General features: G+C 50.1%; 11 protein-coding genes across 13 annotated transcripts; 7 read left to right on the forward strand and 4 right to left on the reverse strand.

The window, feature by feature from the left end:
* The first annotated feature begins 571 nt into the window (after positions 1 to 571).
* On the forward strand, positions 572 to 2789 carry TrAFT101_011631 (uncharacterized protein). Of its 2 annotated transcripts, XM_024908626.2 has the most exons (4): positions 572 to 909; positions 1079 to 1594; positions 1669 to 1803; positions 1872 to 2789. In XM_024908626.2, exons 1-4 carry the CDS (start codon positions 853 to 855, stop codon positions 2634 to 2636), a joined length of 1473 nt encoding a protein of 490 aa, XP_024757943.2. In that variant the 5' UTR covers positions 572 to 852; the 3' UTR covers positions 2637 to 2789. The 2 variants fall into 2 exon arrangements, with proteins under 2 accessions (XP_024757943.2, XP_065985450.1); XM_066129318.1 differs by having other exon boundaries at positions 572 to 1594.
* A 572-nt stretch (positions 2790 to 3361) lies between these two features.
* On the forward strand, positions 3362 to 4832 carry TrAFT101_011632 (uncharacterized protein). The gene is made up of 4 exons (XM_024900824.2): positions 3362 to 3685; positions 3748 to 3772; positions 3827 to 4058; positions 4108 to 4832. The coding sequence occupies exons 1-4, from the start codon at positions 3423 to 3425 to the stop codon at positions 4779 to 4781; spliced, it is 1194 nt and encodes a 397-aa protein (XP_024757942.2). The 5' UTR covers positions 3362 to 3422; the 3' UTR covers positions 4782 to 4832.
* Positions 4833 to 5486: 654 nt separating this feature from the next.
* On the reverse strand, positions 5487 to 7191 carry TrAFT101_011633 (uncharacterized protein; the record flags this gene model as incomplete). The annotated part of the gene is made up of 3 exons (XM_024910116.2): positions 5487 to 6442; positions 6501 to 6572; positions 6630 to 7191. 3 exons carry the CDS (start codon positions 7189 to 7191, stop codon positions 5487 to 5489), a joined length of 1590 nt encoding a protein of 529 aa, XP_024757941.2.
* A 1051-nt stretch (positions 7192 to 8242) lies between these two features.
* TrAFT101_011634 (uncharacterized protein) lies at positions 8243 to 8578 on the forward strand (the record flags this gene model as incomplete). Its single annotated transcript, XM_024903548.2, has 1 exon — positions 8243 to 8578. The coding sequence occupies one exon, from the start codon at positions 8243 to 8245 to the stop codon at positions 8576 to 8578; it is 336 nt and encodes a 111-aa protein (XP_024757940.2).
* Positions 8579 to 8839: 261 nt separating this feature from the next.
* Positions 8840 to 11730, forward strand: TrAFT101_011635 (uncharacterized protein; the record flags this gene model as incomplete). The annotated part of the gene is made up of 7 exons (XM_066129319.1): positions 8840 to 9032; positions 9086 to 9152; positions 10048 to 10183; positions 10245 to 10382; positions 10458 to 10821; positions 10884 to 11515; positions 11569 to 11730. 7 exons carry the CDS (start codon positions 8840 to 8842, stop codon positions 11728 to 11730), a joined length of 1692 nt encoding a protein of 563 aa, XP_065985451.1.
* Positions 11731 to 11806: 76 nt separating this feature from the next.
* Positions 11807 to 12889, reverse strand: TrAFT101_011636 (uncharacterized protein; the record flags this gene model as incomplete). The annotated part of the gene is made up of 1 exon (XM_024906937.2): positions 11807 to 12889. One exon carries the CDS (start codon positions 12887 to 12889, stop codon positions 11807 to 11809), a length of 1083 nt encoding a protein of 360 aa, XP_024757937.2.
* A 423-nt stretch (positions 12890 to 13312) lies between these two features.
* Positions 13313 to 15313, forward strand: TrAFT101_011637 (uncharacterized protein; the record flags this gene model as incomplete). The annotated part of the gene is made up of 4 exons (XM_024908625.2): positions 13313 to 13431; positions 13864 to 13924; positions 14072 to 14183; positions 14256 to 15313. The coding sequence occupies 4 exons, from the start codon at positions 13313 to 13315 to the stop codon at positions 15311 to 15313; spliced, it is 1350 nt and encodes a 449-aa protein (XP_024757936.2).
* A 257-nt stretch (positions 15314 to 15570) lies between these two features.
* TrAFT101_011638 (uncharacterized protein) lies at positions 15571 to 18043 on the reverse strand. 2 transcript variants are annotated; one of them, XM_024903545.2, is made up of 5 exons: positions 17148 to 18043; positions 16903 to 17070; positions 16510 to 16839; positions 16115 to 16449; positions 15571 to 16045 (listed from the first exon to the last, which is right to left on the reverse strand). In XM_024903545.2, exons 1-5 carry the CDS (start codon positions 17343 to 17345, stop codon positions 15796 to 15798), a joined length of 1281 nt encoding a protein of 426 aa, XP_024757935.2. In that variant the 5' UTR covers positions 17346 to 18043; the 3' UTR covers positions 15571 to 15795. The 2 variants fall into 2 exon arrangements, with proteins under 2 accessions (XP_024757935.2, XP_065985452.1); XM_066129320.1 differs by having other exon boundaries at positions 15571 to 16042; positions 16903 to 18043.
* A 1011-nt stretch (positions 18044 to 19054) lies between these two features.
* Positions 19055 to 19378, forward strand: TrAFT101_011639 (uncharacterized protein; the record flags this gene model as incomplete). The annotated part of the gene is made up of 1 exon (XM_066129321.1): positions 19055 to 19378. One exon carries the CDS (start codon positions 19055 to 19057, stop codon positions 19376 to 19378), a length of 324 nt encoding a protein of 107 aa, XP_065985453.1.
* Positions 19379 to 20459: 1081 nt separating this feature from the next.
* TrAFT101_011640 (uncharacterized protein) lies at positions 20460 to 21811 on the forward strand (the record flags this gene model as incomplete). The annotated part of the gene is made up of 3 exons (XM_024900743.2): positions 20460 to 20795; positions 20935 to 21210; positions 21362 to 21811. 3 exons carry the CDS (start codon positions 20460 to 20462, stop codon positions 21809 to 21811), a joined length of 1062 nt encoding a protein of 353 aa, XP_024757933.2.
* Positions 21812 to 22739: 928 nt separating this feature from the next.
* Positions 22740 to 23522, reverse strand: TrAFT101_011641 (uncharacterized protein; the record flags this gene model as incomplete). Its single annotated transcript, XM_024908624.2, has 1 exon — positions 22740 to 23522. The coding sequence occupies one exon, from the start codon at positions 23520 to 23522 to the stop codon at positions 22740 to 22742; it is 783 nt and encodes a 260-aa protein (XP_024757932.2).
* Between the last annotated feature and the right edge of the window lie 394 nt (positions 23523 to 23916).

The raw sequence follows: 23916 nt of genomic DNA on the forward strand, positions 1-23916 counted from the left end.
TATAACGTCAAAATACTTGGTAATACTCTAGTAGATATTACGAAAATACTAAAACTCTGTTACAACTGTAGCAATCCCATGTAGGCTAGCAAAGCTATCCTTCTGAGCAGCATGATTGCTTTATTGAATGTTGAAATTAAACCATGTACATATAAATACTAATCAGATAGAAGACTTGCTGCAACCTCAGCAATTGTGCAGTATGTACCTTAATCCAAATCCAAGTGTATAAAATAGATATTTTGGGATGGTGTATGTTGTAATCGAATTCGGACGGATAAATCTAGGCTATAGGTAGATGACAAGATAAACAAGCCCAAGGTATGTGTACATAATGGCCATCAACCAGTAGAGTGGCACAGAGCAATCCATCTGTTTCAACCTCATACACTTGCATCAGCCACAAAGAACCTCGTCTTGTCCTAATCAGGCTGAGCGCTGCGCCGCACCCGATACACCTTCGGCAGTCTCGTCCAATTAATGCCTCGCATTGAGCCAATTGGGTGGAGACGTGGCTCAATTGCAGCACCTCGAGCAAGACTCTCTTCTTGACATCATCGCCAATCCTTGATTTAGCCTCGCAGGAAGCCTCGCACGCGTTGATCTGGCATGTCTTTCCTTCGACTTGCCTCTACTCTGCATCTGTATAGCGGCGTGTCTATTCTCAACCATCATAGCGGAGGGTGAAGCCAATGAGAGTAAAACAGACTGTCCAAACAGCCTAAACCCACTCGACAGAGACGGCATCCACACTGGCACGCACAGCAGCTTGAGCGGTGTCATCCTCATCTGACTATAAAGCGAGCCCCATTGCCTGTTCGGGCAACACGCACCGCTCAACCAGCCGCCACCATGCCGGGTGTGCCAAGCTATCGCGGATGCGATGCGTGCAGGAAGCAGAAGAAAAAGGTTCGTTTCTATTGCGCCATCCACGTCCATCGTCGGTCCCAAAATGGAAGTGCGAGGCCACATGGCATGGTCTCTCTCGTGTGTGCTTGCTATGCTTGCTATGCAGCAGCTCAGCCATGATTCGGTATTGGATTTGATATAAGTGGCACTAAGAATAACCACCCTCCAGTGCGATATGGCCACGCCCGCCTGCTCTCGGTGCTCGCGCTTGAAAATCGCCTGTGTGGGCTGTGGCCAGCTGCGATACAAGTTCAAGGACCAGACGGATCTGCAGGTGGTGCGATCGTCTAAGAAAGCCCGAAGCAAAGCATCCCCCCAGTTTGAGACCGAGAGTGACAGTCCAGGGTCCATCATCAGCATTGCGTCCAGCAGAGACTCTGCTCGATCGGGTGCTTTTATTTCTCTGTTGGACATCACCGATCCCAGCTACGATCTTCGCTGCTACGGCCCGTGGTTTAAGGATCTGCCTCGGCGTCTGGGCACCAATGAAGCTCTGGATGCGGCGGTAGAGGCCATGGTAGGATTCTACCCTCACCTGCGAAGGCATGAGCAGTCATCTTTGTCTCGGGGCTCGCTGGTCAAGTATGTAAATGCGTTGCAAGCGCTGAGAACCTGCTTGAATGATCCCCAGAAAGCAAGTAAAGCGGAGACGCTGTGCGCCGTATATATCCTGTTGATTTGCCAAGTAAGTAAATTGCACCAGCACATGTCAATATCCTGAGTCTACGCTAGCTAACCATGTTGCTTTCAATGGTAAAGGGATGGACAGGAAAAGACAATGATCAAAAGGTGAGCCATGGAGAAGGGCTTGCATTCTTGCTTACCGCGGCAGAGTCTGGTCAATCTTCAGACCAGTTCCATGAAACTATACGTGACACCCTCTATGTGCCAGTTGTAAGTTGTCGAACGGCCCATGGTAGTGTTATCACCTGGACTTTTACTTACTCAATATGTTTAACCAGATTCTAGAAGCCATATTCAACCCCAGAATACGGCTTGGCTCTTGGTTTTTGCGGTTCAAGGATCGCGCCTTTGGTCCACCAGCCCCCATTACTCATGGCGCACAAAAAATGATGAGCCTGGAGTTAAAGAGCCTCGCTCGAATTCCAGATCTGATACGTGAACCTGCCAAATACATTGACGATATTTCAAACTCATATCAGCGAATGCGCATCGAAATCCCGCTGCTTAAAGCCGCTCTGCACCTGGCCGATGCTCTTGCCTCCAAATCGCCGACGAGCGGATTTATAAAGACTCGTATCCAGTATCAGGTGTCCTTTGGCCTCTTAGTGGGGTGTGCTCTGATTTTCAACGGATATCTGCGAGCCTTTGGAGCTGATGATGGGAACATGGTTGAAGAAGCGGACAACATGGCCAACGATGCCATTAAACTGGCTCACGATGCCTCTCAGTATCGGCCTCTAGGCGCCAGCTTCGTACCCCTGTGCCTCATTCCAGCCTGGACGGCCACGGACGACATTGAGATTCAGCAAAGAGTGGTTGAAGCACTGATGGTCTACCAAGACGACTTTTCGCCCGCCACAAGCAGGGGCTGGTACATCATGGCATATTGGCTGAGAGGTGAGATGGATCGCATTAGAAGCGGATTGGGGCCATCGCCGGTAGAGGATTACAGCGAACGGCAGTGGGGGACAATAATGCTTGATGAGAAGGGCAATTTGATGTGCGGTGATGATGTAAGCGATTGGTTTTATTCCTCGGATTGATTGATTCAAGCGATATATGATGTTGCATATACTGGTTTATGTCCTCTTGTATTACAGATAAAAGGATAGACATTTGGTACACTAAAGATACAGACTAACGAATAACTACACGAATAATGAACTTGAAATCGTAATACAATGAACATATAACCCATAATGATTGATTGATGTTAATTCCCTAATCTTTAGTTGTAACAACTAAGCGAACGTTCATTACTCGTTATAAAACTCTGAGAAAGCCACTCGGAAAGTTATAGCCAATAGCCGCTGGCAGTGAAGAGAGCCGCCGGCAAAGGCCAGAATCTTCCGATATGGAGACTTTTAAATCTGCTGCCGGGGCTCTATCTGCTTTATTTTGAGTTTATCTCATGTACTTTTTTTCTGGCTGCGTCGCGTTCCATTCATTTTATATCAGTGACTACCATGGCACGACCCGCTGGTTCCGAGATTTACTCCATTGCCCAACAACAAGAGCGGCGGCTTCTCATCTGATCTTGAATGAAGCTTAAATTCAAGATTAATTCCCTCTTTGAATTTCCTTTTGGCTTCACTCAGCTACTACGTATTTCAGATGCTGGAATAAGGCGCTGACGTGTGACGAGCTGCTGTGAATAAGATTCGCAAAGGGGCGGAGCACCTGTGGGGTCCCGCAGCATCACATCAGCTGTTAGACAAAGTTAAACCAGCTGCATTTAAACCAATTCATCCAAAGTCTCATCTCGGATTCATCAGCATAATTCAATTGTTCTTTTTTTATTTATAGAAAACAGACGTTCCGTCAAAAAAATGGTCCCTCAGTCTCGAGCCTGGTTCTGTCCGTGCTCGTGCATGGGCGGATCGTCTGACAGCGAACAAGAGCATCACCAACAGCCACCGGATGCTGCGCGACCACCCGTGGACGCCACCAATGGCTACCAGACGCGTCCTCCGCATTTGTCTCGCGATTATATGAATGGTGTATATTATCCCAGCTGGCTGGTGTACAAAGACAAGACGCCTGCGACTCTTGACGTTGGCAATATCACGCACATCTTCTATGCCTTTGTTGGGTAAGCTCTGCCTTGGCAGGCTTATATACAGCTCAAGTCTACGGCTAATATTATATGTACAGTGTTAATGAAGATGGTTCTCTTCGAGTATGATGTAAAATCCATGCCTGTTGCTGAGCCGTGTAGCTGATATCGCGATAGTGGATCGATGAGCACGCCGACTTAGTCAAGGATGTCGATGGCGAGAAAGGCGCTCTGCATGCCCTTGCAAAACTCAAGCGCCAGAATCCTCATCTCAAGACTATTGCTTCCATAGGAGGAGGCGCCGATAGCAAACAGTTTTGTACGCTGGCTGCCAGTCACAACGGGCGACAGACGCTTGCGAAGCAAGTCCGCCATCTTTGCGACCGCTATAAACTCGATGGCGTTGATAGTATTTTGCCTCATTCCGTGATCAAGAATTTCTACTTATACAATTCCAGTTGATTGGGAACACCCTAAAAACACGCACGAGGGTCATGACTATGTGAAGCTTCTCCAAGAGTGCCGCAATGCCCTTCCCGAAAAGACTCATCTTCTCACCACCGCTCTTCCGGTTGGTCAGTACATTCTCAAGCATATCGATCTCCGAGCAGTGTCTCACCTAGTCAATTACATCAACCTCATGGCGTACGACTTCACCGGCTCCTGGACAAGTGTCTGCGGTAATCATGCGCAGCTGCATTCCCCACACGGCGGTCTCCAATCTTCATATCCAGAACTCGGCGTGTGCGCGACAGATGGCGTCGAGTACATTTTATCCAAAGGTGTCCCTAGTCGAAAACTTGTCTTTGGCGTTCCCGCTTATGCAAGATATTTCCCCGTCGCCGAGGGACCAGGCTGCTCGACCGAAGGCGCAGGAGAAATGGACTACTACGAGATGCCGGATGAATGGGTAGACAATGCCGTGGTTGAAGAAACATCTGTGGCAGCTTGGTACGTAGATCAAGATCGTGAGAAAGGTTACATCACGTTCGATGTTCCGAGGACGGTATATATGAAGGCCAAGTATGTGACTCACAAACATCTTGGGGGGCTGTTCTACTGGACGGGCACTGGTGACAAGCCTGGAAGGTTGAGCTTGGTGGCTGCGGGGAAGAGAGGGCTTGACGAATAAAGTATGTAAACCTGAGCTGTTATATATTCCAAGTGATTCACTACTAATATCAATCAGATGGAATCACTGATAGGTTGGCTTAGTGGCACTTTCCGTATTCCAGAGTGAAGCAAAGTGTTATGCTTTGGCCTTGCCGTAACAACTAGAAAAGGGATTACTCTGGGAAACAAAACTCTCTTCTTGATCTTTACTTACTGCAGCATCGCCTATATTTTGTCCCTATTGAACAAGAGCCAACAGTTCTTTCTTTGATTAGTTGACCTACACTTCGCCTATACTACTTCTTGTAAGTCGCATCGCCAGGTCTTGGATAAACGATAAACCCACAGTACTGACGATTAATTTCAGCAAACAATTTTCTCGGCCAAACGCCACAAGGCTTTCATACTTTCTGCGCCAAATTTCCACAAATTCGCAAACATGGGCATGTTCTTTTCACGACCTTCTGAAGGGAGAGACTGTGACAGTGACACAGGCGAGAACGCCGATCGACATGAATTTCGTCGTCGGCTTTGGGATGCTACGCTGGGAAACTTTCGCTGCTTCAAGAATTGGTGGAAATGAATACGCCAGAAAAATGGGCCAGTGTTGCTGTGTTATTGATTCAAAGGTAAAGACGGGATGTGAAATGCCAGTATTGGGCTTTATAAGGTAGAATAAATACATGAATAAAACGCCAGCCATCCTCAACAAGGCACTATTCTGCTAGGAACTCAGGCTTACGCCTCCCATCATGGACGCAATATCGTCGTCGTCGTCATCATCATCATCATCATCATCATCATCATCATCATCATCATCATCATCATCATCATCATCAGCAGCAGCAGCAGCAACAGCTTCTGACCCACGTACAGACCATTTTTCCACAAGTGTCATTCTAGACGTCAGTGTATTGGTATCCTCCCGTTTGATACTCAGCGAAGCTTTCTGCTCCACAATGTCAAAAGCATCCTTACGCACTCGCAGCAGTATTCTATCGATCATAATCTGTCTCAGCTCTATGGCCTCCTCACCTTGATAGGGGAACACGTCGGGGATGCGCCAGCTGGGGTAGAAATTACCGTGTGAGGGTCGGTGCTTGACATTGGATCGATGGTCCCGGAAATAATGGTTGCATAGCCTACAAACCGGCTTGCTGCTACCAATATACATGTAGTCATTGAAGAATTTCTCAGGAGCGACTTGTCCTGGCTTCAGCAGCCAGTTAAGCAAGATGACTTCTGAATGCGCGATGGGCCTCAAGCTAGTCTTTTGGAATTCTCTCTGGATCCGAGCGTCAAGATCATACGTCTGTAGAGATTCTGCAAAGTTTCTGAAATGCTCAATGTCTTCTGGTCTGCGGGTCATGCGCCCGACAATCTCGTTGGCTGTCTGGCTTTTTCGCCGGCCTGGCTTCCCTATCGGGCGACTCGATGAAAGGAAGTTCACCATTGGATTTCGGAAGAGGATCGGATGCATTTTCTTTGCGCGTAGGAAGAATTGCGCAGACTGCGGGTAAGCCAAGATGCGATTCATCGTGTGGAAGAGCTCCGACCAGCACTCCATGCTCTTGTAGCCGGGGATGCGATCTTCCAGGGCGATGCTCTTGATCGCTTCGCCTGCTTTTGATTTCTCGATTTGGACAAGGAGCTGGATCATGGTCTTGGATTTGCTGATATCTTGTCAAATAAAAGAGATTAGTAACTGCCTGCGCTCTTTTTCCAAGTAGAGGCTTACATTCGTCTTCTGAATCACTGAACTCTGAAAGCGATTGGACAATCTTATTCAGCCCCTCTTCAATCAGGACGTCTAGATACTATCAGCTGGCTCTATCATGGCCAATTTCCTCCATGAGTGAATCAATACCTTCTTCTATAATGGTCGACTTGCACTGTTCAAGGCACTTCATTGCCTGAGACTCGAGGTTGCCCAAATAGAAGGAGACTCTAGGGCGATTGAAACGCAGTATATGGTAAAGCAGCGAGCTTCTCGCCTCGTGCTGGTTCATTTCACCATCAGGCGCCTGGTTAACTATCCGAAGCAGATTTTTAACATATACAGCCGTGTCTAGTAGTTGGTCGTCAGTCTGTCGGTTAACTGCGAACACAAACTGAGGTCTCGCAGGGTTGTCTGGGTTTCTTCGTACGACGAATGAGGTGACCGTATCACCACCCCTTTCTCTATCGCACACATGGCTAAGCTTATTGATGAAGGAACAGAATAACTGTTCCGGATCCTCGATGTTGGGGTTTGGTTCAGATTTTGGCGGCTTCGCGGTATGTCTCATCGCATCGACAAGGGCCGCATAAAGTATTATGGGTTCAAAGAATTTATGAATGGCTCTGACGGTAGATGGAATTGGATTTTCTGTTGTTGCGTCCAGGGGTAGTGAGGCAGATGGTAAATCAGTTGCAGCGCTCTGAGACATTGTGTAAATAAGAGGTGTGAAGTGTCACAAATAGGAATATATCTCTAGATTTTTCTTGCTCGCTACTGAAGATTGCTGGTATGCTGATGTTAACTAGAGTTGATTTCTATGTAAACTTGAACCATTCTTTATATTTTTTATGCCGCACAGAGTCTTTGCTTGAAAATTACAGTTTTGGTATCTCAATGATGCTTTGAAGTTGGTTCGCGAACCTCCCGCATTACTCCAGACGACTGCAGAAACGCGTTGGGCAGTAAGTGTAATAAATGGGCCAGTACAGCCTCAGAAACAGCCAATCCACTCAAAGCCTGCATGTGATGGATTATGCGGGAGTTTCCCCTAACCAAAGAGGGCACCAATGCCACCACATTTCGGCGGGAGGCCAGGGCAGCCCCTCTAAATCGCAGACTGCCTGATCCAATCAGAGGTGCGTCACACGAGCAACCAGAATCAAATGCACTGACTTGGCACGACCCAATTCGGCTGCGTATCGCAGCCTTGCGCAGTGGAGAAACAGATATTGGCTCATCATATGGGTCTGCGCATGCATTATTGCTTGTAGACTGGTGACGTTATATTCTGCAAGCGAGTGATGGGACCAATGCTGACTTCAGCTCAGCATGGAATCAGATAGAACCTGGGGATGCGATGGAAAGGTATAAATATCTCTGCATTCTGACCGGTGTTCAAATCCTCTTCCTCTTTTCTATCCAGAGTCGGCCGCACGGGCTGGGTCGCCTTTGCCGACTTGGAACACTCAAAAGTTCTGTTCGCGTTCGTTTCCGCTCCGTTGAACCCTATTCCAAGGCGAACTATTGAAACACATCGCCGACATTCTATAACATCTATTACGGCTACGTGGTAAGGTTTTTTTCCTGTCTATTTCTAGTTTCGCCGGGCTATAGATATTGTTATATCCCCGTACATGTATGTTTGGTGCAACGGTAATGCTGATGGTACATGGATCCATAGCTCAACAGGCGCTTAGAAGTAGTGTTGGCATTTGTACAGATACTGATATTGCTTCAATACTGTGCTTTAACCGAACAAGATGTACGAGCCTGATGGGGACTCCCAGACCCGGGTGGAGGACGATGATGCTTCACTGTTGAATATCTTCCAAAGGTACGACGGTTATGACTGGATGTCAGATCCAAAAAGAGTTCTGCTCCAAAGCTCGAATGACCAGCCTCTTATTGATCAGCCCTATTCTCCTGAGTATGAGACTGAGCCCGGGTTAAGCCCAGACAGCAATCTCCAAGGGGGCCATTTTTCGACGCCCATGTCAACTGATCAGTATTCTGGCATGCCAGCCACTCCGTCTCAGCATGATTTGGAATTCAGCAATAACCTGTTGGTTCCTGGTGTTCCTTACCCTCCAATGTAGTGGGAGAGTCAGCCATATGGGCTTGGCTTTGGTCCCACTCCCATTGGATCGGCTGGGCCCTATGCAGGATTGCCAGGGGGTGACGATATTTCTGGACTTGAAGCGGCATGCGATCCAATGTTAAATAAATACCAAAAAAAAGACGAAAATGATTTACAAAAATATGTACAAAACTATGGGCAAGGTTATCCAAATGACTTTGCGCAAGAACATACACAAGAATATACAGAAAACACTTTTCCGACAAATTATCTGGAGGGAATGAACATAAACAACAGCAGCTTTTCAACATCCGGCTTCAATGAAGTTGGGCCAAGCAATGACTTTGATGACGGGGGAATGGATATTGACCCAGCTCCTCTCGACCTGGGAAACGAGACAGTTGCTGGTAGCACGAGCGCTTCTTTTGCTACCAGTGATTATGATGATCCTTCGTCCGAGGCGGATAATAACGGTTAGCAATTGTCGTTCAATACGTTTTGTGCACATTGTTAAATATTTCTCCAGGCCGCAGCAAATTGAATCATAGATGGTGCTGCAATCGATGGTTTGAAACCAAAAAGGGCAGCTTTTCGTGAGTTCCACCGACTGTCCTATATATGTTCGCATGACTTACAGCTAAAAGGAAACATCTAAGTACGCACAACCCGCATCTCCCGTGTGAGGCGAACCCTGAATACTGCTTTAAAAAGTTTCCTACCAACAAGGAGCGAAAGAAGCACTATCGAACAGAACACAAAGAGTGGGCGAATAAAAATGGCATTCCCGACACGAGCTGCTCTTGTGAGGCCTGCGAAAAAGAGTTCACTAGGCCTGATAATAGAACGAGGCATTTGAAAAGGTTTCCAAAGTGCCTTGCAGAGATCGAACGAATGAAAAACGAGGAATCATGAGTTGTCGTCATTATTCGAAATTTCCCCTTTTCTTTTCTTTTTTTTTTTTTTTTTTTTTTTTTGTCTCTTTATTTTGTGATGAGGAAAGGTAGCATGCGATGTGCAAGTAAGTTTTATACTGAAAATGCTCTTCTAATGGTGTGAAGTCTGCGATGTGGAATGAGCCTGATGTTTAGCAAACAACAAAAAAAAATTAAAAATGAGTAAATGCAAAGAAAAAAAAAAACTAAAATATATGCAAAAAATACACACAAAAAAAAGTCTTATTCATTTCTCAAATAATTGATCCTTTTGCGAGCTTCGCAAAGTGAAGCCAAATTGCCGTGTTCTGAAAAATGCATATCTCCCGATAAAGCAATAATATGTACCAATTACAGTCAGCCATTTATACGTCATGCCGGACCTTGACTACTCGTGAACAAGAACTATATGGCAGCTCATTTACTGATTCAGCTGCTCATTATATTCATCGCACTCTCTGGAAAGAGAATAATTGTAATTTGATTTCCGACTCTTGATGACTATTTCGACCTTTTCTTTAGTCTAATTTCGCACATCCATCCTCTTCAGCTACAGTCACATTCACTCCCATGTCGCCATGGCCATCCTGACATTCACCCTCAGTGAGGAGGGCGTAACGGCGTTTCGCGACGCCCTCAATTGCTTAAGCAAGTTTAGCGAAGATGTGTCCATCGAAGCGCGAAAAGATTCGGTGAGTAATCTTCTCTTGAAATTGTCTCTACGTCGATACCGGCTGCTAATTCGACGAGTAGTTCTTCCTATCCACAATGAACACATCAAAGTCAGCCTACGCGAGCTTCCGGTTTGCGACCAACCGGTTTTTTGGACGTTACCAGTACCAAGCCACAGGACAGTTTCAAGACAAGTTCTACTGCTCCATGTATATACGAGTAAGGTCTGCTCTTTGCGGATAGGATTCTACCAAGTGAGTGGCGGCTGACTGGATTGCCTCTCCGTCTTTCTAGGGCTTGATCTCTCTCTTCCGTAGTAGATCTGGAGTGGAGTCTCGGGGAGATGTAGACAAACAAACCATCATAGACCGGTGCGACGTCGCCATTGAAGATGGAGAAGGCGTCAAAAGCCGTTTTATCGCCCGCATAATTTTTAGGAATGGACTGACAGCTACACATCGACTCCCGTTTGAAGTCAGCATGCCGGTACACGCTAAATTCAACAGGCAGGAAGCCCTATATCACTGGAGTATCTCATCAAGAACGTTGAAGCAGCTGGTGGACCACTTTGGGCCTGGAACAGAGTACCTCGAGGTCAACACCGATGGCGACCATGTCAACTTCACTTGCTTTAGCGAGAAGACTATTAGCGACGATGGTATGATGGAATAGCACCTAATCATCAGTCTCATGGAGCGGGCGAGCTAACGTGTGAAACAGCGGTTCTTAAGAAACCTCTGCATACCTCGATTTCTGTTGAAACAGACGAATTCGACGACATTGACGTAGAGGACAAGCTCCAAATCGTCGTCTCCATCAAGGACATTCGAGCAATTACTCAGCACGCAGCCATTACTGGCAACGCCATTGCCGCACGATATTCCCTTCCTGCACGACCAATGCAATTATCGTACGCCAGCGACGCCATCTCTTGCGAATTCCTCATCATGACAGTAGGCGAGCGAGGCGGCAATCCTGCGCAAAGGACCAAAAAGGCCCGTAAGGGCGCCTCAAGTAGCAACAACCATATCCCGCCACATCTAGAAGCCACTTCACGTCGCACAAGCGCAGCACCTTCGCAGACCTCGGCTGAGATTCAGCGACAACAATCCGAAATGCCACCACCGGCATCATCACGGCAGCCACCGAACCCAACCCCTCGGTTGAGTGCTGCTAAAGCGAGCGCCTCACGCATTGGCGCTTTTGATTTCCGACCTTCACAGAGACCACCGCCGCCTACACTGAGATCTGAAAGCCTCTTTGTCGAGGATGAGGCGTGGGAGCCCGTTAGGGACGAGGATGAGGACGGTGACGAAAATGCAAGATTGGAATGGGATCATAGTGCTGACCCTGTAAGTGACCTGGTGAATTGCTGATAATGTTTTGTGACTGACTTGGAGACAAGAATCCTTCTATTTCGCATATGAGCCGCGGCGATGACATTCGTACTGGTAGCTATGAGCCAACAAACGATATAGACGCCACAGGAGCAGCGGCCGAGTCAACATACGTGGATCCAACTCAGAGACTGTCCGATGTCAAAGGCTTGAATCTGTTTCCCGACTGAAGCTGAGGTCAAGAAGCATCATGCATTCACTATTCTTCACGTTAGGGTTTGGTTACTATTGGAAGAGATGGTGGTTTTAGCTGGATGTAATAGATATCCAGCTAGTGGCACAACCGGCGCCTATGTTATCTATTTTACTCTCTGGGGGGATATGCTTTGACGATGCAATGACATTCCATCTTCCCTTGACGTCATTATTGTCCACTTGCGGTCCGCAGTTGCCATGTTCTCCCCAACCCCAAGACAAAACATCACCCTCTACAGAGAGTGCAACGACGTGTTCGCTGCCAATGGCAATCTTGTCGATAGAGGGGAGATTTGGCGGCGGTAGTTGACCATGATCATCTCGCCCCCAGGCTTTCAAGCTTCCATCTAGTCCAAGGATGTAAAAATTGCCCCAGCTTGCTCCGACATCCTTCCATGGCGGAGCTGTTGAAGGGGCATCCGAAGTTAGTCCCCATTTGTCTGACCCCAGGACACGTAGGTTGCCGCTCCCAGATTCTCCAAAGAGACATGTAGACTCCTTGGCACAAACTGCTCTGACGACTTTGAAGCTCAAGCCCTCGACTTTCCTAGGAGAATAGATGACTGCGCCGGGTTCGCCAACCTGAGACTTGCGGCAATTTCCCCAGCCATACACATCGCCATTGTCCAAAACTGCAACGACGTGTCCCATACATGCTGACAGGTCCACAACCTCAGTCCCGGCTGGAGGAAAGTCTTTAACCCTTGTAGCTGACGACGTCCGAACAATTAATTCGCCCAATCCCAGCTCTCCTTTCTGCCCGATGCCGAGACTGAATACCTTGGTTCGCTTTCCCTGCTCATCTTTAGTCACAATGACAGATGCCTCCCAGGTCGCCGCAACGAGAGCAATCTCTCCGGCTGGTTCATCCTTTGAGAGCCGAGCTTCTAGAAAAACCGGCACGTTTGGGAATGGACTCAGCCCGCAGGCTCCACTGGCCGGGTCTCCACTCCAATATAGTTTGCCAGATTCCGTGAGAAGCAGAGTGTGATTTCCGCCAGCTGCGACTTTGACAATTCGAGAGCTGGGCTGCTCAGGATGGAAGAGCACAGGCTTTGGCACAGAGACATCTTCCCTGTGGCTTATACCGAGTTGGCCGGATCCATTGGAGCCAATGGCATATACGGCATCCATTTTTGAAAAAATTACTAGCCAAGCACGATTATGGCGAAACCGGACAAAGCTCTTTCGTGTGGTGCGGGATACTGCCTTGAAGCTGACTTGACAAGCCCGGATAGCTGCATGGGCGTCTTTATTTCGGCATTCCCACGATATCGATATCGGACTATCGAGCCAATGCCCCGCTACGCCGCTACGTTGTGCTTACTCAGCAATCCTTTGATACCCACCTAAACCTACCGGCCCATATTTAACCACATCTCGCGAACTTTTTTTTTCTTTTTCAGCTTCTTCCAATCCTAAACCTCAACCCAACCTTTTTTTCTCTTCCTCGCTTTTCACCAAGCAGGCTGAATAAAAGAGAAGACAGGAGAGGACTCTGTGAATACAGCAATTGGAGACCTGTGCTTTCAAGATTCGCGTCGGGCAGCAGGCGCAATGGCTTCGACACCAGTCGCCATCATTCCGGCGGGGATGGAAAACTTCACCGTCGGGCTGATTGGCATGGGCGACATGGGCAGGATGTACGCCGAGAGATTGTCTGAAGCTGGCTGGAGGTGAGTTTTTTGCATTGATGTGACGTCGGATATGTTTTCTTTCCGCCTCTGGGGGATCTGTCTCTTTTTTCAAGGTAAGCATAACTCCTCGTTTTCTTTCTCCCCATCGCCGCCCACACAGTTTTTCATGATGACAAGAGCGCATTTGGCTCGAGTATTGTGCAAGGACGCCTGGCCACCGTTCCGGTTGGTCAGGCTCAGCCTTGTGCTTTCGGTGATGAAAAAGCTAGCTACCTAACTTTTTTTGTCTGAAAAAATTCTTCATTACCCTTTTTATTTTGACTCATCTTTCTTTCTTCACATAAGCAAAGAAGCTAACAGTCAAAAAGAACTCTAGATTTACACTTTGGCCAATCATGGTTCCCATTTCACGTAGACTTTCTTGATCGCTATTCCCAAGACCGAGTAATTAACGTACAAGTTTCTTTCCAGAATCCTGGCGTGTGACAGAGAAGATAAATACGATAGCCTAAAAGAAAAATACAATGGAAAAGTACGCAACGCGCTGTTTTCTAAATGTTATAGTGATATCTCTTCGCTGCCTCTTTTTCATCTTTTTTCTTTTTCTTCGCACTTCATATTATTCTCTTTTCCCATCGTGACCGAACTCAGATGCTGAAGCCTGTCTCTCTCCTTCTAGAAGAACATTGAGATTCTGCGAAATGGCCACCTCGTATCCCGTGCGAGCGACTACATCATCTACAGTGTTGAAGCCGCCTTCATTGATCGTGTGATTGCTCAGTATGGACCTTGTAGGCGCATCAATCATGTCCTTCTAAAACACAAGTGTGTCCAACTTGACTAACATGATGACTGCCATCTAGCAACCAAGATGGGCGCCATCGTCGGCGGCCAGACATCGTGCAAATCTCCCGAGATCGCAGCTTTCGAAGCTCACCTCCCCTCAGACGTCTACATCCTCTCCTGCCACTCTCTCCACGGCCCTGGCGTCGATCCCAAAGGGCAGCCGCTCGTTCTCATCCAGCACCGAGCCCCAGATGAAGCTCTTCACAAGGTCGAAGCCGTCCTGAGCTGTCTCCAGTCCAAGTTTGTCTATCTCTCAGCCAAAGAGCACGACCGCATCACCGCCGACACCCAAGCCGTCACCCACGCCGCCTTCTTATCCATGGGCAAAGCATGGCACGCCAACGCCCAGTACCCCTGGGAACTCAGCCGCTACATCGGCGGCCTCGAAAACGTCAAGATGAACATCATGCTGCGCATCTACTCCCAGAAATGGCACGTCTACGCCGGCCTCGCCATCCTCAACCCCGAAGCCCGCGACCAAGTCGCCCAGTACGCCAAATCCGTCACCGAGCTCTACAAGCTCATGCTGGAAGGCAACCTCGAGGGCCTCAAGGCCCGCATCTACGCCGCCCGCGATAAAGTCTTTGGCCCGTCAAAAACCTGGGCCAACCGCCCCCTGCTCGAGGCCTCCATCCTCACGTCCTTCTCCCTGGGCACCCTCACGGCCGAGACGCCCGCCCGCCCCAACAACCACCTCTCGCTGCTCGCCATGGTTGACTGCTGGGCCGAGCTGGGCATCGTGCCCTACGACCACATGCTCTGCAGCACGCCGCTGTTCCGCCTGCGCCTGGGCGTCACGGAGCACCTCTTCCGCAACACCGAGATGCTCGACGAGACGCTGCGCACGGCGACCGAGGACAAGCGCTACCGCAGCGACGACCTGGAGTTTACCTTTGCGGCGAGGGGCTGGGCCGAGTGCGTCACGCTGGGCCACTTTGAAACGTGGGAGAAGCGCTTCGTCAGCACGCAGGAGTTTTTCCAGCCGCGGTTTGCGGATGCCAAGAAGGTTGGCGATGAGATGATGAAGAAGGTGCAGGCGAGTATGGATGAGAACCTCAAGCTGGATGAGAAATGAACGAGGTTGGATGAAATGTGAAATGGAGAAACGTACATGTTTATGTTATGAGTATGATTTGCTTGGATATTGGTTTTTTATTTTGGATTACCCTAGAGCGATGGATAGAGCTTACAGTTTTGGACTGGGTAAGAGGAGGGAGTTTTCTTTTGTATTCCTTTTTTTTTTTTTTTTTTTTTTTTACAAAATTTCTTTCATTGTAGATGAATTTCTAGAAACACTATACATACAATGAATCAAACGGTTATAGAATAAGTAGCAAGTGTATGGATTCTATTACTCTATCTCAGTGCAAGAAGCAGCATAGAAGAAAAACTCCCCGTCGGTTGAGCAAATGTCCGCCCCCCTGAAAAGCATCATCTCGCTCATCGATCTAATATATCACATTGACTCAAACAAACGCTACCAAGCTTTGAAACCGAAACAAGTATAGTACAGAGAAGAAATGCAAATTAAAAGAGCCCTGTGAGGAGAGTATTGAATCAGGCCTGCGTAATAACATCTGGAACCCCTAGCTCGACGCTCTCTTCTAGCACTGCTATGCCATGAGGAACTTTTAGGGGCGAGGGAGTAAACTTTTTGCTCGCTGGGTGTGACGATCCAGCAGCTGGTTTGTTTGATGATTCGTCAAGGCTCAGCTCACGAAGATGGCCGATGACACGACCTTCAGCTGGCTGCGATGTATCTGTTTCGGATGATGGTGCGCTCTGTGCTCTCTTGGAGGAAGTGCTACTGCAAAGATGATATTTATTACTCCAGACACTAAATAATTAATGCAGTTAGAAAGCTGCTGCAGCTTACCTGTGATCATCTTCTGTATTCTCATTTCCCGGCAGATTGTTTACTGAAGGAGGAGGTGTCCATTGCTGTGGATCAAAAGTATTCGATGTAGTATTTTCTGAAAGCGCACCCAGATTCTCGCACCCAGGAGAGTACTTCAAATGTCCAGAGGTGATGTTGGATACCATGGGCATTAGAGACCAGTCATAGTCCGCATCATACTCTTCTATCTCGGCGTCATCTGTTCGTCTTGTCCATAGAATACGTCCGCGAGCGATCTGGGCGTCGAGCAAATCCATGACGCTCATCGTCGACGCGGGCGAGTCGTGCTCTGTGCTGGCAGGAGAAGAGCGAGGCTGTCATCAGATTGTTATTAGTCCGAACATTGACGTAGTCTAACAATACTTTAAACTCACCAAGGGGACTGGGCGACAACCTATATTCAGGAGGATGCTCGCATCTATGACAGGCCGCTGGCCAAGGAGGTGAAAGCTGTACCCAGCTGCGGCAGTAGGAGGTACTTCCCCGTTAGCAACGGCGTTGAGACTGAGAAATGCGCGGTCTGCGTAACTAGGTCGACAGTTTTGGCAGACACGGTACTGGCATTCCTCTTGCGGGCTACACAACCACGGTTTTTGAAGCCCAATGCTACACGAAGCACTATCTAACCCGTAGGGCTGAGCGAGGCGGCTGAGGATCGCGGCACTGCTCTTCTGAATTTTGTCTCGCTGGATAGCAAGCTGGACCTGTGTGATGATTAGCAGCAGAACGGCAGATGTGCACAGCTTCGAGCATCGAATTGTACCTACATTTTCACGTTGTCTCAGTATTTTTGCAATTTGGTCGGGATGATAACTTGCAAGCTGTTTCTGGCTAATCTCCTTGAAGAAGCTAAGACGATCTTCGCGAGCAGCAGGAGTCCCTTTCCGTATGCCCATCATTGGGGTCAGTTGACAGCCGACATGATCCATATTGACCTGCAAGAGCGACAATTAGTATTTCGCATAAATGACGAGCAGGAACACCCGATTTTTCCAGCATCTTGTTGCCATACAAACTCTCCTTGCCTCACGGCGTGTTCGATCAGGTCCTCTCTATCTTGCGTACACTGGTACAGCCATCCAGACGGGCCAGGATAGCGACAGCTGGAACAGAGGAGAGTTGGGCTGTAGATCCTCGTCATTGTGGCGTGGGTGCATTGCGGTTCAAACGTTGGATGCCTGTGGAGGCCTGGAGGAGTGTGTTGATACATGGTGGGAATCTGGACGATTTTGAACTTGGATTTCTTCGACGAAGAGCAACTTTGCGATTTCCAGAGCTGGTGCCTCCAAAAGCAAGAGGAAGGGAAAAGATACCCGAGAAAAGAGAATCCCTAGCCACTTTGAATCGTAACAATGCTTGGACGAAGAATGCTGATGGGAGTGAAATGTAGGGCAATGGAGAAGCCGGCTATAATTTCGATGTAAAAAGATGAAAGCTGATGACTTTTGGGTTTTCTCCATTCTCTTTCTGCCTCCGAGACGAATCCAGGGCTTTAGGTGAACGGGACAGCTGAAAGACAGAAGCTTCCAGGCGGTCAGGCACTGCGCGTGTCTGTCTGCCAGTGCCAACCTCGAGGCGAGCAGCCGCCATTGCAGTGCTGAGGGTCAACTGGGCGAGGTCTGTATAGTGGCTCTGCTCATTCGGCCGAGGCCAGTGCTAAAACCAAAGCCTTGGGTTGAGCTTCACGTAGTTCGTTATGAATGGTCTTAGCAGTGCTTCCAAATGGAGCATAAATAATATTGATGATTCAACGGCTGTGTCATCTATGCTTATGCTAACTGTGTTACAGCGCAACAGCTCGGGGCAACTGCAGGCTTGATGTTTGGGCGGCACAGAATGGTCCAAGAGGCGCATAGTTTGTGTAACAGCGAGCTTGATATGTTAATAGGTACTAGTTATCATGATGAATTGTGCCGTTGACGAGAAGCCGGGCTTGCTACAGACAGTATTGGCAAACAAGACGCAAGACGGAACACTCCAGCCAATTAGCTGTAATAGCACCTTGGTAGACACTCCCAACACTTGCTGTCTACCTAGGTAGGTACCTACCTGGTAGTGGTCTAGCATCGCACATACAAGGCTCTGGCATCTCTACGCATTCTCGATACCAGCAAATCAGCATCAGCCGCTGCACAAGACACTGCGCCATTGTCTGTTTATTGACAATAATGCCCATCTCCTTTGATTACCATCGCCTGTAGCAGCATGCACTAGCTCGCATAGGACGCAATATTGGCCAATGAACGCGCGGGGATGTCTCTGCTATCGGCCCTCCACAATATTGTATGTACGTCACTTATCGGGCCCAATAGCAACAGGAACCTAAAAACTCCAAACACACACACATACACACACACGCAGCTGCTGCTGACACACACAAACAATCGAGCTGCTGCAGATACCGCCGCCTCTCCTAAGCCCGCTTGCAGCATCGCGTACTGCCGAGGTGGGAATAACAATGGCCTGTGCGTCGACGTCGTGCAAACGCTGCCACTGCCGGCACACGAAGCTGATCGGAGGCGTTCTTGACAGCAAATTAGGCGGTGCAGTCATCGTCCATCTGCACCATGCACGACACGCGCGTGGCTAAGCTGCGCACGCCCAAGCCCAGATTGGCACCTTGAGCAAGCATCCGGCAGCCACTGCGACCATCCAATCTCGCTCCCCCAGCCGCCTTCTTCGGCGCGGCCAGGGACCAAGAGAAAAAAAAAATAAGATGGTTGCTGTGGAGAAGAGAAAATCACGACGGTCCCGTCAATAAAGCCTCGCAAGGGTCGGCGATCCAGCCAATGGCACGCGCGGCAGCTCAGCGCAGCTCTCAGCAGAGCAAAAACAAACGGGCTCGTAACCCGTAAGCTAAAGAGCCTTGACCCTGTCCAGAGGCGTCGCTCCGGCTGCTCTCATCATCTCAACCCCTGCATGCGCTGCGTCTTAGCCTCGACCCAACTCTCCAATCGAGAGGCCGCAGGCGCCCACAATTCGCCCACAGAGCGCCCACTTTCAGCCAGCAACAGAGTCGCGACGCCTGCGCTGCCCGATCGTGCGACCCGTTTGGGCCCTCCCAGCCTTTCTTTAATCCCAGCAGCTTCGACGCAGCTCCAGCTCAGCCCAAGAAGCTTGCTTGCAGGTGCGGGAAATATGGAGCGGCCACGCCAAACGCGTCTCTTGATTCGGCCAGGCTCCCGCCCGAAGCCCAAAGCAGATACAAGTTTATTGCCTGCCAGCGGCTGTCCTGCACCGTAATACAAGAAAATACGGGGGGCTATGGATTATCAGGTACGAAACAAATCTCAGGTCAACAGACGGTCGCACCTCGTGTACGGAGGCTAGAAGGGTGTACTTGTCCACCGTCCGTCCTCTGCTGCCGCATCGCTGCCACCAGCCGGACAGCTAAGAGGTACCAGCTTCATCCTGTCCACCCAGCCTCTCTCAATCTTGACTCTTTCAATCTCACTCCCTCGTGCGCGCTGCCGCTCTCTTGCTCTCGCCCTCTCCCTCGCCCTTCTCGCCCTCTCTCCCTTCCGGGGTTAGCTGAGAAGAAAGAAAAAAGGAAGAAAAAAAAAAAAAGAAATTGCCAGCAGAGCGTCCAGTCTTCCTCCTAGGACAACACGAGCTCTCGCGACGAAGCTGCTTTGTATTGGTAAGTTGGATCACGGATTCTGTTGTTGCTGTTGCTGTGCCTGTTCCTCGTCTTCCCTGTCAGCTCTCCCGCAGCCACAGCTCTCCCCTCAGGTTCAGGGCCGCTCTTCGTCTTCCCACGCTATCCTTGCGGGAACCAGTCTCTAGCAGGCGACGCGACACAGTCTCTGGGCAAGGGGGACGGCCCCGAATCGATGCGCGGAGTTCTCAATTCCCTTTTGCCGAGGCAGCAGGTCCTCAAGTGTATGCACCTGCATGGACGTGCGCAGCTCGAGACTTGGATCAGCAGAAGCCAGCGGGCTCCAGACTTGTCCGGGGGGTTGGGCGGCCCACTCAGCGCATCAAGGCCTTGTGTCTCGTCGTGTAAACAAATCCATTGGCTGGGCCCTGTCACCACGACAGCCTCAATTGCTCCCCAACCTCTCCGCCGCCCAAAGCGTTTGCATCTGCTAATCATCCCGCCGTCGCGTCGTTGGACAGCCAGACCCTCTCCGCCCGTCTCATGACGACGTTTTATCCCTGACTTGCCCCACGAGAGCATAGCTGCACGTCGATTGATCTTGCAACCGCAATTCAGGTCGCCGCTCCCGTCGTTGCTGCCACCGCCCCGATTTCCGATCACGATCACGGACCCGACCATCCATAGCGACGACAACAGCGACGCTGCCGCCGCGAAACGAGCACCATGTCGGTCAAATTCGAGCGGGACACTGTCCAAACCTTTCAAGATGCGACCTCGAACGCTCTTCAGCCTTTCCAGCAGATGGCTGCCGATCAAGGCGGCGTAGTCCAGAGGACCATCAAGACCATCACCGAGAAGAGCGTCGACCAGGCGAGCGAGGCCGCCGACCGCGCTGCTGAGCGCGCCGCTGCTCTCGCCGAAGGACCTGGCCCGATCCGACGAGCTTTCGAAGGCGCTCCTCCTCTTCCCGGAACCAGTGGAAAGCACCCGATCTCCGAGGCCCTTGGCACGGCCCTGACGGGAGGAAAGTCCATGGCAGGCACCAAGGGTTATTTGGCGGTATGTTTTTACACCTAATTCTCTTTTATTGCGCGCGCGATATGAATGCGAAAAGGACCAAGGAAAATGAAGGCCGGCGTATTTTGGTGGACGATGTTGAAATTAGGTTTGGCTAACGGCTGGCTCGTCGCAATTTTAGGCCTACATCAAGGAGCTCGAGTCGAACCCTCTGCGCACCAAGATGCTCACGGCTGGTACCCTTGCCGGAGCTCAGGAGCTTCTCGCCTCGTGGCTGGCCAAGGACCGCAACAAGCATGGCAACTACTTCACCTCGCGCGTCCCCAAGATGGCTGCCTACGGAGCCTTGGTCAGCGCTCCTCTGGGTCACTTTCTCATCTGGCTCCTCCAGAAGCTCTTCAAGGGTCGCGTTAGTCTGCGTGCCAAGATTACGCAGATTGTCGTCAGCAACCTGGTGGTATGTGCTCCTTCAACCCCCCCTCGCCTACCTTAATCCAATCTCCATTCTGAAACGGAGTCGCCTCCCCCTCCAAATCTGATAAGCGAATTGCCCTTATTTCCATCATGACATCATTCGTATTATGCAAGAGATGCTGACGCTGTCATAGATTGCACCCATCCAGAACAGCATCTACCTGGTCGCCATGGCTCTCATTGCCGGCGCTCGAACATTCCACCAGGTTCGCGCCACCGTCAAGGTCGGTTTCTGGAGAGTCATGCGTATCTCCTGGCTCACTTCCCCCATCTGCTTGGCCTTTGCTCAGCAGTTCCTCCCTGACGAGCTCTGGGTCCCTTTCTTCAACTTGGTCTCCTTCGTCATTGGTACCTACATCAACACCCTCACCAAGAAGAAGCGTCTCGCCGCCCTGCGCAAGAAGCACTACGGCGACACCCGTGAGACCCGTGAGACCCGTGACGGCCGTGACAGCCGTGACAACCGCCCTCCTCAGATGGGCCGCCCTGGTCCTGAGGACTACCCTCCCCCTCCCCACATGGGACCGAACCCCAACATGGGAGGACAGCATCCCGGCATGGGAGGACACAACCCTAATTACTAAAGACTACTGGGACCTAAAGCCTACAAATGATACCCTGGCGGCGAACATACGCTGGAGTACTCTCCCCTTCTAAGGCAGCCAGTCAGGGAAAACATCCATAATCTGAAGTGCGGGTGGGAGGTTCGAGAAAACCATATATTACGTTACGGGATATTCGGCAAGAGAAACGAGAGATGGGTCTGCGACGGTTTGCTTTTGTTTCTTCTCCCCTTTTCCTTTGAATTTTTCGAAAAGGGTGAAGAAAGACGACTGTCGATTGGAGCTTGTTAATACCTTTGTTTTACTTGGACTCAAAGGCTCCATGTGTCAAGACGATGACCTGCTCGTGCTCTCTTTTATTTCTTCCAAGGAGAGATGGTTCATTGAATGGGAAAACGGGGGAGGTGTTTGCGTGCGTCTGGAAAGATGATGGCTTTGTTTGGAGGGGGAGGGCAACGCGATGTTTGTTAGTAATGACTTGGTTAGATGCTCCCTTGTATAAATGTTTTGATTGACTTTTTTTTTTTCTGTTAAGTATTCTTGTTTCCTCCTCTTGTTCTGTTCTTCTATTTGTTTGTTCATGTTCCCCCTGTGTGCAAAAGTAGATAGAGTCTTGCGTGGACTTTGCCTTCTATTTAATTTGTAATGTCGTAGCTGTATCGTGGTGTTCGTGTGTATCGTGATAATTAAAGGGTATTTGGTCGTAAATTCGTGGGTCATTGTCAGTTTATCAGCATCGTCTCCAAGATGCGATTGGCGATAGATCTAAGAATCGGACTCGTTGCTTTCCTAGGCGATGATTCGGTGCCATAAGGCAGGTATGAGACGACGACTGTTTCGGCATCTGCTCCTCGAGGTTGAAAGATTTGGCTCAACTCGGTAGCATGATCCTTTTGTTGCTCGTTTGTCATTTTTTGCAATGCAATCCTCTTTCTGTCGCAGTTCTCCTTCAAGGTCCCGCATCGCCGCCATCTGTATCAGCCATGACGCCCGGACTCCAATATTCCCACTCCCCCTTTGTCTGCTTGTCGACCCAGAGCATCCCTCCCGCCATCAAGTCTTCAATCACCGTCTTGCACCTGGCCACTTCCCACCCGAGATTGTCTCGCAACATGCCCACGCTCACATATCCCAGCACCTGCGCCGCCTCCACCACGGCCGCCTGGTCGGTGCTCAGCTCGCGCGGCACGCTCCGCACGTACTCCTTCCTGCCGACAGTGACAACGGCATAGCTCCCACCGAGGGGCTTGAGCGTCTCGACAGCACGGCGCACATCATCCTCGCTGATGGAATCAGCACCCTCCATGCGTCCCTTGGACACGCGGTCGCGCAGCTCCTTCAAGCCAATCAAGCCGCCATTCTCGCCCCTCGTCGCGCCGCAAACCTCAACAATGCGCACGGCCAGCTCAAAGTAGAAGTCGTTGACCGTCTTGCCCAGCAGCTGCGCCCAGACGGAGCTTCCGGAGCCGCTGCTATGGCTGTTGGAGCTTGCCAGGGGGTCGACGCCGATGGCGGAGCACATGCGCGCAAACTGGGCGCGGAACGAAGGGTCGGAGCGTATGTCCTTTGCGTGCGTCGTGGCGAACTGCTGGAGGAGCGAGCGGAAGACGGCGAGCTGGGTCTCGAGGGCCTGGGCGTTGGTGGCGCGGAGGGAGGAGCCGTGGGAGGCGAATTGGGCGGAGGTGATGCGGGAGCGGTCGAAGGCGGCGATGCCGACGCCTTTGCGGGACATGATGGCGGTGATGATGAGTTGTGGAGGAGGATTAGATATGATGGGTGTAGCTGCGGGGGATGGTCGAAGAAGAAGGGAGAGACGGATTTACACGAGAAGAGGAGAGAAGAGAGACTAGGAGGAGAGCTCTGTAGTGGTGGAGAAGATGTGCGTGTAGAACCAGAAATAGAAGTGGAGGAGACGAGACGATGGAGTAGAAAGAAGAGCTGAGTTGACGTTGAGAGTTCAATAGGAGGTTCATCTCGGCTTACGTAGGTAGTTTGTTGGAGGGGCTGTCTAGGTGCCTTTGGCGGGGCTGCCATGTAAGGTGGACGAGTTTAGGCGCCGAGCGGGCTGCAAGTCGCTGCTGACAAGGGGGGCTGATAGTGGACTTGCACTTTATGGAGCACTGAAG

The sequence above is a fragment of the Trichoderma asperellum genome, chromosome 7 (genome assembly GCF_020647865.1).
Source record: "Trichoderma asperellum chromosome 7, complete sequence".
NCBI classification, from domain to species: Eukaryota; Fungi; Ascomycota; class Sordariomycetes; order Hypocreales; family Hypocreaceae; genus Trichoderma; species Trichoderma asperellum.